General features: G+C 41.8%; 1 protein-coding gene across 1 annotated transcript in view; it reads left to right on the top strand.

Moving 5' to 3' along the window:
* Acer3 (alkaline ceramidase 3) overlaps nucleotides 1-12,023 on the top strand; it is a 112,490-nt gene that overhangs the window by 61,756 nt on the left and 38,711 nt on the right. Inside the window, exons 4-5 of the mRNA XM_045145641.1 lie at nucleotides 5,781-5,833; nucleotides 8,604-8,685. Of these exons, the coding sequence (XP_045001576.1) occupies nucleotides 5,781-5,833; nucleotides 8,604-8,685 (135 nt within the window). The remainder of the gene's footprint in view (nucleotides 1-5,780; nucleotides 5,834-8,603; nucleotides 8,686-12,023) is intronic.

The raw sequence follows: 12,023 nt of genomic DNA, 5'->3' as shown, positions 1-12,023 counted from the left end.
TCTCTTGGTCCCCTTGATCCTGGCACTACAGTGAGGAATCTTACAAGAGAGGAAACCTGCTCCCCTTATGATCGCTAAGAAGCAGAGCAAAAGAAAAGGAAACCCAATATCCTCTTCAATAACAATCATCTAGTGACCTACTTCCTCTAACCAGGCCCACCTCGTAATAGGCCATTCAGCGTGATCTCATCAATCCATTGATGAGATTAGCACTTTTATATTCCAGTCTCTTCTCAATAGTGCATCAGATAGGAAACAAGCCTTTAGTTCATGACACATTGGGGCCATTTTATAGACAAACTTTAATACCCATTCATTATATTCCTAAGACTGCTTCTTAAGGAAGTAATTAGGGTTACCAGTGTTTCACATGATAGAAGACTTTTCATCTCTATGAAAGTGTTTGATGATCTAAGTGTTATCAGTAGGGAGGTTGTTAAATACACTCTGATATAGCTACATGTTCAAATATACTATAACTATTAAATATTTAGGGGCCTGGGGAGATGGTTCAGAGGTTAAAGGCACTTGCTTGCAAAGTCTTCTGGCCTTGGATTAATTCCTCAACCACCTGGGTAAATCTAGACAAAGTGGCACATGCACTGGGCATTCCATTTGCAGTAGCAAAAGACCTTGACATGCATATACACACAAGTACAAATAAAATTACAAAATAATATCTAGGGGCTAGAGAGATGGCTTAGCGGTTAAGTGCTTGCCTGTGAAGCCTAAGGACCCTGGTTCAAGGCTCGATTCCCCAGGACCCATGTTAGCCAGATGCACAAGGGGGTGCATGTATCTGGAGTTCGTTTGCAGTGGCTGGAGGCCCTGGTGCGCCCATTCTCTCCCCCCCCCTTTCTCTCTCTGTCTGTCACTCTCAAATAAATAAAAAAATAAAAATAAACAAAATAATATCTAGAAGACTGTTGATATGAGGAAGGGATGACATAAAAACATTCTGTAGTTGTAACCCCAATTCTGTAAACAAAAGGGAAAGTCTGTAAGAAAGTACATACACATCATTTCTTCTCTTTTTACGCAGTTTGAAATCTACATTTTAACATTGTAAATTCATCTGCCCTCACAAATATTATTAAAGCCTTTGACCTTTGTTTTCTGAGCAAAATTTAACCCAGATAAAAATCATTTATCTGGGCTGGAGAGATGGCTTAGCGGTTAAACACTTGCCTGTGAAGTCTAAGGACCCCAGTTTGAGGCTCGATTCCCCAGGACCCACGTTAGCCAGATGCGCAAGGGGGCACACATGTCTGGAGTTCATTAGCAGTGGCTGGAGGCCCTGGTGTGCCCATTCTCTCTCTCTCTTTGTCTCTCTCTCTCTGTGTCTCTCTCTCTCTTTGCCTTTTTCTCTGTGTCTGTCACTCTCAAATAAATAAGTAAAAATGAACAAATTTTTTTTTAAAGTCATTTATCTCCTTTAGTGTTGAGCTCTTGGCGGCCTCTAATTTTCTCTTTGGTGAGTTTTGAGTCTCTTCAGTGTCCGCTGCTGTCTCCCTGGAGGAGGTTCTCAGAAGAAGGCTTGAGAGCAGTTCTCCTATTTAATCTGCCACTTCCTCTGTAATGTTTTCTGAGCCCTGGTAGATTTGATAGACGTGGCTCATTTCTTGCTAAGCAGTTGGCTTTTTTTTTTTTCCTTCCTTGTCATTCTAATGGTTCTTGGGTCTCCCTGATATTCACTGCATCTGTGAAAATCAGATTCTCCAGTTAAGAGTGAGGGCAGTATGGATCAAAGGCGATAAACACAGACATTTAGAACACTTTTATTTTCTTTTTGGTGTTTTGAGATAGCGTCTCACCCTACCCAGGCTGACCTGGAATTCATTTTGTAGTCTCAGGCCTTGAACTCACAGTGATCCTCCTGCACCTCTGCCTCCCGAATGCTGGGTTTAGAGGCGTGCAGCACCACGCCTGGCTTCATTTAGAACACTTTTTGATGGGCTGAGCTTCTTTTAGCCAAAGAACAGTCAGTGGAAGCTTCCCTGTATGACCACAGGAAGACTGTGAGAGCCACAGGCATTGCCCCACCAAGACTTGTCTGGTGCATTCATGAACCCACGGTGATTACTTATAACCCCACTGAGGAAGGGCCTTGGTGGAATGTGGGAGAGAAGGGATATAGAGGATTTCCTGATGAGAATATGATCGATTTGATATATGTTCATATATTAAGGTTCTCAAGTAAAGAATCATTTATCTGTTTATTCTGTGCCTGAATTGAGTAGCCAACTACTGCTTGTGGAAAAATCTTAAATAACTCAACACATACATGGGTGCCATTATGTCTCCCTGATATTTTCGCTTTGCTTTCAAAGAATAATTTAACATCATAGAGTTTCAGTGTTAGAAGAGATCTGAAATTTAACCCAGTCTACAAATTTTATAAATGAGAAAAACGGTCTAGAGAGTAGAAGTGAATTGACTAGAAAGTTACATAGAAACTTAAGACCCAAAGGTTCTGACACTAGTTTAGGATTATACCTTGCTACGAAAGACTATTTATGAAAGAGAGAAGGAGGCAGGTAGGAAAAAAATGGGTGTGCCTGGGCCTCTAGCCACTGCAAACGAACTCCAGACACTTGCGCCCCCTTGTGCATCTGGAAGAGGTTTTAAGAAAACTTCTCCTTTAGTTCCTTTCCATTTCTTCACATTTAACCATTTAATTCTTTTCTGTTCTCAGTAACTGTTATATATGTGATTGATAATGCTGGCAAGGATGAAATTAAAGATAAGTTACTGTTTTTCTTTATATTTTCTTCTTATTCCAAGTACTAGTACTAAGCATACACTATGTCTGATATTTAAAAAGTGCTAGTACAAAGGAATATTCAAGGGCTGGAGAGATGGCTTAGCAGTTAAGGCCCTTGCCTGCAAACCTAAGGCACATGTTTGACTCTGTAGGTACCACGTAAGCCAGACGCACAAGGCCATGCAAACGTGCAAGGTCGCACAGGCACACAGGTTGCTCACGTCTAGATTTTTATTGCAGTGGTTAAAAGCTCTGACATGCCAATTCTCTTTCGCGCTCGCTCAGTCTCTCATAAAAAAGGGAGGCCAGTCTGTTGGGCTGGCCTAAAAAAAAAAAGAAGGAAAAAGAAAAGCATATTCAGGGCTGGTGAGTTGGTTTAGTGGTTAAGACTCTTACTGGCAAAGCCAGAGGACCCAGGTTTGATTCCCCATTAACCACGTAAAGCCAGACACACAAGGTAACGCATGCATTTGGAGTTTGTAGTGGCTAGAGGCCCTAATGTGTCCATTCTCTCTCTCTCTCTCTCTCTCTCTCTCTCTCTCCCTCCCTCCCTCCTTCCTTTTCTCTTTCTTGCACTCTCTCAAATAAATTAATTAATTAAATATTTTAAAAGACTACTTATGTAGTACTCATAAATAAAAATAACTTATTTATCCTAAAAATGCTCAGAGAAGAAGCTTGTTAATGTACAAATTTATTTGTAATTCAAAAATAGATTAAACGTGAGATGATAAGGTAAGCTGTCTCTGACTTTATAATATAAATGTCAGGTGTTCCAATTAGAAATACCACCATTCTTATTTGTTCCTGCCTTCAGTAAATTGCAGGCACTCGAAGCCTAAGAAAAACACTTGGGGGGGTGTCAAAATTCACTTTAAATTTCCCATTTCTACAACACTAAAACCTCTTTTGACAGTTTTATACATGTACATAATGTAGTTTTATCACCTTTGCCCCAACACTAAAATCTCTTGATTCCACTTAATGTCTTGTATCCATCTCCCTGTAGCTATCTCCATCACCACTGCCTTAATAATGTGTGATAGCCGCCAGTATCCCCAGCCCTGATTCCTGTAACAGCTTTCTAACTGGTGTTCCTGCTCATCCACTCATCATATTTTTAGTTCTACTTTTCCTACAAACAAAGCTATTTTCATTCTTTGAGTGATGTTTTCTAGTATTGGAGATGCAGTATATAAAATACAGTCCTCATTCTCCAAGTGGCATTTTAAACCCTTTTTTTTTTAATTTTTCTTGGTTTATTTTTATTTATTTACTTGAGAGCAACAGATAGAGAAAGAGGCAGAGAGAGAGAGAGAGAGAGAATGGGCGCGCCAGGGCCTCCAGCCACTGCAGATGAATTCCAGATGTGTGCGCCCCCTTGTGCATCTGGCTAACGTGGGTCCTGGGGAATCGAGCCTCGAACCGGGGTCCTCAGGCTTCACAGGCAAGCACTTAACCGCTAATCCATCTCTCCAGTCCATTTTAAAACCTTTTACTACTACCAGTAGTTTAGACTAATAAATGAACTGTTAGTTTTGTGATCTTGCTTAGTCTGCTGCAGTCGCACCCTGGGATTTTGCTTGTTTGTAGGTGGTGGGAATAACCCAGACCTTGCAGATGATATGCGAGGCAGATATTTTACCATCCCCAATCCCATCTTCATAGATTGATGCCACCACAGCCGAGCCCTGATGTTTCACTAGCCAAATCTTTGTTGTGTATGGGTTTGAAATGACTTTTGTATTGATATTAGAATTTAAAGTGAATGTCCTTGAGAGGCGAAGGGGCACTGGGAGGAGGAAGAGCCCGATGGGAGGGATGTCGAGAGGCTGATGGGGATAGACTAATGAGCAAAGTGAAGACCGACATGTAGGAACATGTATAATGAAATGCATTCCTTATGCTAACTAAAAACTAAACTAAAAAAACTAATAAAAATAAAATGAGTGTTCTTTTAATATATGTTAGGTTTAATTTAATCCTTTTAAACAAGTAGGCCATCGATTTCTAGAGTTTAGACCTTTCTTCTGAGCTGCAGATTTGTATTGTCTGTCTATGTCATGGTTACTTCAAACTCAAAATATTGAATGTTGTTCTTATAATTTTCTGTCTTCACAGTCTCACTAAACTACTACTGTTCACTGCATTGCTTAGGAAAGAACTTGAGGGTCTTTTTGTAATTTCTTCCTCACTTTTCTATGAAACCAACATATCTGTTTATCTTACTCCTAAGTATTTCTCAAACCTGCAATGTGTGCCCACTCCTGTGCTGCTGTCTTCCTTTAAGCAGCAGTTCCTGTGCCTGGATTCTCTGATCACAAGACTGTCCGCCAGGAAAAGCGACCATGGCATATGGTGCTCGTGTATGCACGAGGTGGGATGGATAGATAACACTGATCAAGTACAGCAGTGGTAGCTTGGTGTGGTGGCGCACGCCTTTAATACCAGCACTTGGGAGGCAGAGGTAGGAGGATCGCCGTGAGTTCAAAGCCACCCTGAGACTACATAGTGAATTCCAGGTCAGCTTGGGCTAAAGCGAGACCCTACCTCGAAGAAAAAAAACAAAACAAAACAGTAGTCACAGTAATTTAGATGAAGATAAATATATAAAAGAATTAATTAAAATGAAGATAAAATAATTCGTAAAAGAAATTAAAAATAATTATCTTTTTTTTTTTTTGGTTTTTGAGGTAGGGTCTCACTCTAGCCCAAGCTGACCTGGAATTCACTATGGAGTCTCAGGGTGGCCTTGAACTCACAGCGATCCTCCTGCTTCTGCCTCCTGACTGCTGGGATTAAAGGCGTATGCCGCCATTGCCAGCTATCTTATTTTTTCCTTTTTGAGCTGGTAGAAATTGAATCCAGGCCTTGTGAGTGCTAGGCATGTACTCTACCACTGAGGTGTGCCCCCGGCCTCAGGAATGTCACTCTTGATCATTCTGAGGTTTTATTGTTACTTGCATAATGGTAGCTGCACCATACTCAATCCTGTTTCCTGTCTTGTTTCCTGTAGCTACTGGATGAACTTCCAATGATTTACAGCTGCTGCATATTTGTGTACTGCATGTAAGTATTTTCATTTAAAATTCATTTGCTTGATATGTTTTAATTCATAATTTGCCTCGTAGTGAATTAATATAACTAACCTAGTTATGTTACTAGGATATAAAATTATAAATTCTAAATTATATGTTATTAATGGAGAATTTAGTTTTCATAGAAGTTATAATGTTGTATATTAACAGTTATGATGTCAAACCCTGAAGCCAATTTAAATAGGATATTAATTTTGCTTAAATTATAGGGTTTTTGTTTTTTGTTTTTGGTTGTTGGTTTTATGAGGCAGCATCTAGTCCAGACTGACCTGGAATTCATTATGTAATGTCAGGGTGCCTCGAACTCATAGCAATCCTCCTACCTCAGCCTCCCGGAGTACTGGTATTAAAGGCATGTGCCTCCACCCCAGCTGCTTGTTTTCTTTCTTTTTTTTTTTTTTTTAATTTTTATTTATTTATTTGAGAGCTACAGACACAGAGAGAAAGACAGATAGAGGGAGAGAGAGAGAATGGGCGCGCCAGGGCTTCCAGCCTCTGCAAACGAACTCCAGACGCGTGCGCCCCCTTGTGCATCTGGCTAACGTGGGACCTGGGGAACTGAGCCTCGAACCGGGGTCCTTAGGCTTCACAGGCAAGCGCTTAACCACTAAGCCATCTCTCCAGCCCAATGCTTGTTTTCTTTTCTTGAGTGAAGAATTGAATAATGATCTTATACATTGTGCTGTAAAAGTTTTTGTATAGCTTGTCTTTATTATAGTATAAGTGGTTTCTGAATAAAAACTTGCTTGCCTTAAGAGTTAAGTACACTTTTAGTTGTATAGAAATTGTACCATTTTAATCTCCACTTTCTATGATAACAAACATGGAAGAAAACAGTGAAACTACTTACAAACCTTTACCAAAGGACCCTTCCTGGGTCATTTTCTATTTATTACATTGTTGAGTTAATTTCATTTCCTGAGTGTCAGGAAAAAAAAATCAACTTTGGAAAATACATGTCTTTAAAATATGAGCATAAATAAGTGTCGGTGCTTCTCTCGTTACTGTGCTAGGCAGCGTACCGCAGCCATCTCTAATTCCCAACGAGTGAGGACATTGGGTCTGAGGCTTGTTTTATAAACAAGAAAATAAAGCACAGAGAGATTTAGTAATTTGTCTAAGGACATAAGCAGAGCTTGATTAAGCATGCCAGCCTGGCTATCCGGCAGACAAACAGTCTTTGAGGGACAATAAACTATCCCTGAAAAACATACTGTGATAGAGAAAGTGAGAGTGGTCAGGATTTCTCTGACCCTAGTTTTTCTATCGGTTCCTTAGGGTATCCCTGGAACATTATCCAGTCCCCAAAGCAATCTAGACCTCTAACCACCGTCACCCCGTTTGTCTTCTGTGTGCTTGCTTGTGCATGTTCCTCTACGAAACGTGCTGCCAAAGCTTCGGTGTGGTAGGTGTGCTAGAGGCACTGGAAAGGCAAACCAGTCAAGGACTCACTGTCGTGAGAATAGGAACAGATCAAGAAAGTGGCTCGAGGCCGGGCGTGGTGGCGCACGCCTTTAATCCCAGCACTCGGGAGGCAGAGGTAGGAGGATCGCCGTGAGTTCGAGGCCACCCTGAGACTACATAGTGAACTCCAGGTCAGCCTGAGCTAGAGTGAGACCCTACCTCAAAAAAAAAAAAAAAAGAAAGAAAGAAACTTTAAGAAAGTAGGGTTGCTATGGTAACAAACTCAAACTAGGCTTCCCAAGGGCAGAGTGCAAAGGGAACTATATAAAATACACATGCAACGTAACTTTTCTATCAAGCCATAAAGTCATATGATTTAAAGGTGAAAACAAGTATCTGGCATAACCTTTTCATTATCTTCAAATCATAGTATCACAGAATCTCACATTGAAAGGAAACTTAGAAATCATATGTTCTATCTTTCTTTACAGATAAGGAATTTAAGAGTTGGGTCCAGATTGCCACAAGCAGTTGATAAATTGACAGAGCAGTCCCAGTTGCTTATAGAAAAACATAGTCCTCAAAGGTTGTGTACTTAATGGCCAGTTCTTTGTTTATATTTCCTTATTTGCTAAGCCTGAGCACCAGCACTGTCCCCGTTACTAGTTGAGAAAACAGTCTGCAAACAATTCAGTCTAGTTGGGGAAACAGACAGTGAAACAATTATACTAAGTTTTAAAAACAAAAACAGGGTTTCCCTCTGCAAGTCAGGTTGTGGAATGTTTGAGCCAGCCTCCTGAGTGCTGAGATTACAAGTCAGCCAGCCTGTCTGCCTCCCTCTCCCCTCCATTCCTTCCTCTGCACAAGTCCTTATTATCCACTTCCATTTTTCTTTTCCTGCAAATTATTTCTCTGTGGTGGCGCACGCCTTTAATGCCAGCACCCGGGAGGCAGAGGTAGGAGGATCACCGAGAGTTCGAGGCCACCTTGAGACTACAGAGTGAATTCCAGGCCAGCCTGAACCAGAGTGAGACCCTACCTTGAAAAAGAAAGAAAATTATTTCTCTGCTCATTCAGCTTTGACTGTCTTTACTTAATCGATTGAACCTCTGTCTCCTAACTCCAGGCTTGGAGGAGAGAACTCCTCCCTTTCCCAGCTTGGGTCACGTGTCTGCCCCTGACCCCCTTAGCCCACGGTATGCAGCGCAGGGTCCCCAGGATAAGTGGGTAGAGCAGAAATGGCGACCGTCACTAGATCGTGAAGGCCTCTGCTCGTGAGTGGCGGTGCCGCTTTCTGTTACATATGCTAAAGAAAGTTTTCTTTCTCTTTCTTGAAGGTTTGAATGTTTCAAGATGAAGAACTCAGTAAATTATCACCTGCTTTTCCCTCTAGTTCTGTTCAGTTTGATAGTAACCACAGTAAGTCACCCTTTGTCTCTAACAAAATATGTCATTTAGGTATTGGGAACATTTGGTTTCCAGTGTTTGCTTCAGGCTGTTGGGATATCTCACTTTCAAATATTGCTCCTTTGTTTTCTTAGTGAGAATTGATTTTTTTTTTTCTGTCATTGAAATAACTTTTCACTTTATTTTAAAGATGAAAAGCAAATATTAGCTGGGCGTGGAGGTGCACGCCTTTAATCCCAGCACTCGGGAGGCAGAGATAGGAGGATTGCTGTGAGTTCGAGGCCATGCTGAGATTACATAGTGAACTCCAGGTCAGCCTGGGCTAGAGCAAGACTCTACTTTAAAACAAAAAAAAAAAAAAAAAGAAAGAAAGAAAAAGAAAAGAAAACATTTAGTTTGTTGCAATAGAAAACATCTAATTTTTATCTATTGGTCCTGCTGCAATTCTTTTAATTATTAGCCTTTTCTTAAAAAGTGTCAAATTTAAACATTTATTGAAAACCTACATGTCAAGCATTAGAAATACAGAAGTAAATAAGAAGCAGTTGCTGTGCATGATTTTTTTAAATTTTTATTTATTTTTATTTGTTTATTTGAGAGTGACAGAGAGAGAGAACGAGGCAGATAGAGAGAATGGGCGCTCCAGGGCCTCCAGCCACTGCAAACAAACTCCAGATGCATGCGCCCCCTTGTGCATCTGGTTAACGTGGGTCCTGGGGAATTGAGCCTCGAACCGGGGTCCTTAGGCTTCACAGACAAGCGCTTAACCGCTAAGCCATCTCTCTAGCCTGCACACATATTTTTAACTCTTTTTAAAAATTTTTTCTTTTATTCATTTTTATTTGTTTATTTGAAAGCAACGGACAAAAAGAATGGGTGCTCCAGGGCCTCCAGCCACTGCAAACGAACTCCAGATGCGTGCCCCCTTGTGCATCTGGCTAACATGGGTCCTGGGGAATCAAGCCTTGAACTGGGGTCCTTAGGCTTCACAGGCAAGTGCTTAACTGCTAAGCCATCTCTCCAGCCTGCACACTGTGACTTCAAGGCCAACCTGAGACTACATACTGAATTCCAGGTCAACCTGGGCTAGAGTTCGACCCTACCTTGAAAAACCAAAAAAAGAAAGAAAGAAAAGAAATAGTGTTTGAAGAGGATCATTCATAAATTGAGGCAACCCTGGACTATGTAGTGAGTTTCAGGCTAATTGGGCTACAGTGATATATATTGTTGGAGTAGGTCAAAGAAAACTTCAGAGAGGATACTCTTGAAATTTTTAAATTTTAACTGATTAGGAGTGGGCAAGAGTGTGAGGGAACAGTTTTAAATAGTCTTTTGTATGTCCATAGGCACAAAATTTTGGAGCAATGTAGTGAATTACTTTTTTTTTTTTTTTTTTGAAGTAGGGTCTCACTCTGGCTCAGGCTAACCTGGAATTCACTATGTAGTCTCAGGGTGGCCTTGAACTCACGGTGATCCTCCTACCTCTGCCTCCCGAGTGCTGGGATTAAAGGCGTGCGCCACCACGCCCGGCTTGAATTAGTTTTTAATTACTGTGTATCGGATGTTGTACTGAATATCTTATTGTTGAATTAAATTCTCACCATCAGTGCCATTGGGAGAGATTGTATGTGAGGGGAACATATGGTAAGTGGGGACTAAGTGCAGCGGTCTAGCAAATTAGACAAATGTCAGGTTATAAATACGCCATGTGTAAGGGTTCAGATTTTGTCCTCACAGTAGTATGCATCTTTTAATAGGCTTAGAGTAAGAAAGCAAAGTCAAGTATGTGAGTCAGGTGTGTTTAGAAGGCTCACTTGCTATGGAGGATGGATTAAAGGAGTATGTAGGTTAAACTCAGGAACTCTGCATAGACTTTGAGAGTAAAGTAATACACACATGGGGATTTTAAGAAGTAGGCACTAGTAATCTGATGGACATACAACCACTGAGAGAGGAGGGAGAGGAAGAGTGAAAAGGCAGTGGTCTAGAATGACTCCTCCGCTCATGTCCTGGCCGGAAGCCTACACAGAATGGCCTTAACCGGGCTGGAGAGATGGCTTAGCGGTTAAGCGCTTGCCTGTGAAGCCTAAGGACCCTGGTTCGAGGCTCGGTTCCCCAGGACCCACATTAGCTAGATGCACAAGGGGGCGCACGAGTTTGGTTGCAGTGGCTGGAGGCCCTGGCGCACCCATTCTTTCTCTCTCTGCCTCTTTCTCTCTCTGTCACTGTCAAATAAATAAATAAAAATAAAACCAAAAAAAAAAAAAAAAAGAATGGCCTTACCTGTGGGTGCTGAGGCACATGCCTGTAATCCTGGCACACGGGAAGCCAAGGCAGACAGTTCTGAGTTTGAGGCCAGCTCAAGGCTACATTGCAAGTTTCCGTTTTAAAATTAAAATGTGGAGCTGGGGGCGTGGTGGTGCAGAGTGAGGCAGAGTGAGGAGGATCACTGTGAGTTCAAGGCCACCCTGAGACTACATAGTGAATTCCAGGTCAGCCTGGGATAGAGCGAGACCCTACCTCAAAAAAAAAAAAAAAGGAACGTGGCATGGGGGGCACACTACAGTCTTAGCACTGAGGCAAAGGCAGAAGGATCAGGACTTCTAACCACATAGAACATTTGAGACCACTTTTGGCTGCACAAGACCTTGTGTGTGTGAGCAGGGAAGAGAGAGAGTAGAAGAAGGGACGGAGAAAGAGAAGGGGGGGAGAAGAAAGTGAAAAGGAGAGAGAGAGCTTATACATGGGTAGTGGTGGCAGGAAAGAGTCTGACTAGTTACTTCTGCACAGATACTTTTGTACAGTTATTTATTTTTAGTTCTTTATTGAGAGAGAGAGAGAAAGAGGCAGAGAGGGAATGGGCACACCAGGTCCTCCAGCTGCTGCACACTAACTCCAGACGCAGATGCCACCTTATGCATTTGACTTACATGGGTCCTGGAGAATCAAAACTGGGTCTTTGGCCTTGCAGACAAGTGCCTTAAGCACTAAGCCACCTCTCCAGCCCCTGCCTGCACAGTATACTTTGGTTGAGTTTTAAAATGTATTTGTCAGTGGGGGAAGATTTATGACTAAAGTAAAGCTCAGCGTGTTTAATGCTCCAGAAGCATGCAAGCAATGCATTAGAAGGAAGCACTGTGCTTTAAGGAGATTGGAATGAGAAAGAGGTAAGTCAGCAGCGAGGCTCAACAGGATCTGTGGGAGGCTTTGTATGTCAAGTTAAGAAACCCGAACTTTGGGCTGGAGAGATGGCTTAGCGGTTAAGCGCATGCCTGTGAAGCCTAAGGACCCCGGTTCGAGGCTCGGTTCCCCAGGACCCATGTTAGCCAGATGCACAAGGGGGTGCATGC

The sequence above is a fragment of the Jaculus jaculus genome, chromosome 3 (assembly GCF_020740685.1).
Source record: "Jaculus jaculus isolate mJacJac1 chromosome 3, mJacJac1.mat.Y.cur, whole genome shotgun sequence".
Lineage (NCBI taxonomy): Eukaryota > Metazoa > Chordata > Mammalia > Rodentia > Dipodidae > Jaculus > Jaculus jaculus.
Note: the sequence above shows the minus strand (reverse complement) of the source record. Positions and strands in the feature narration are given on the sequence as shown.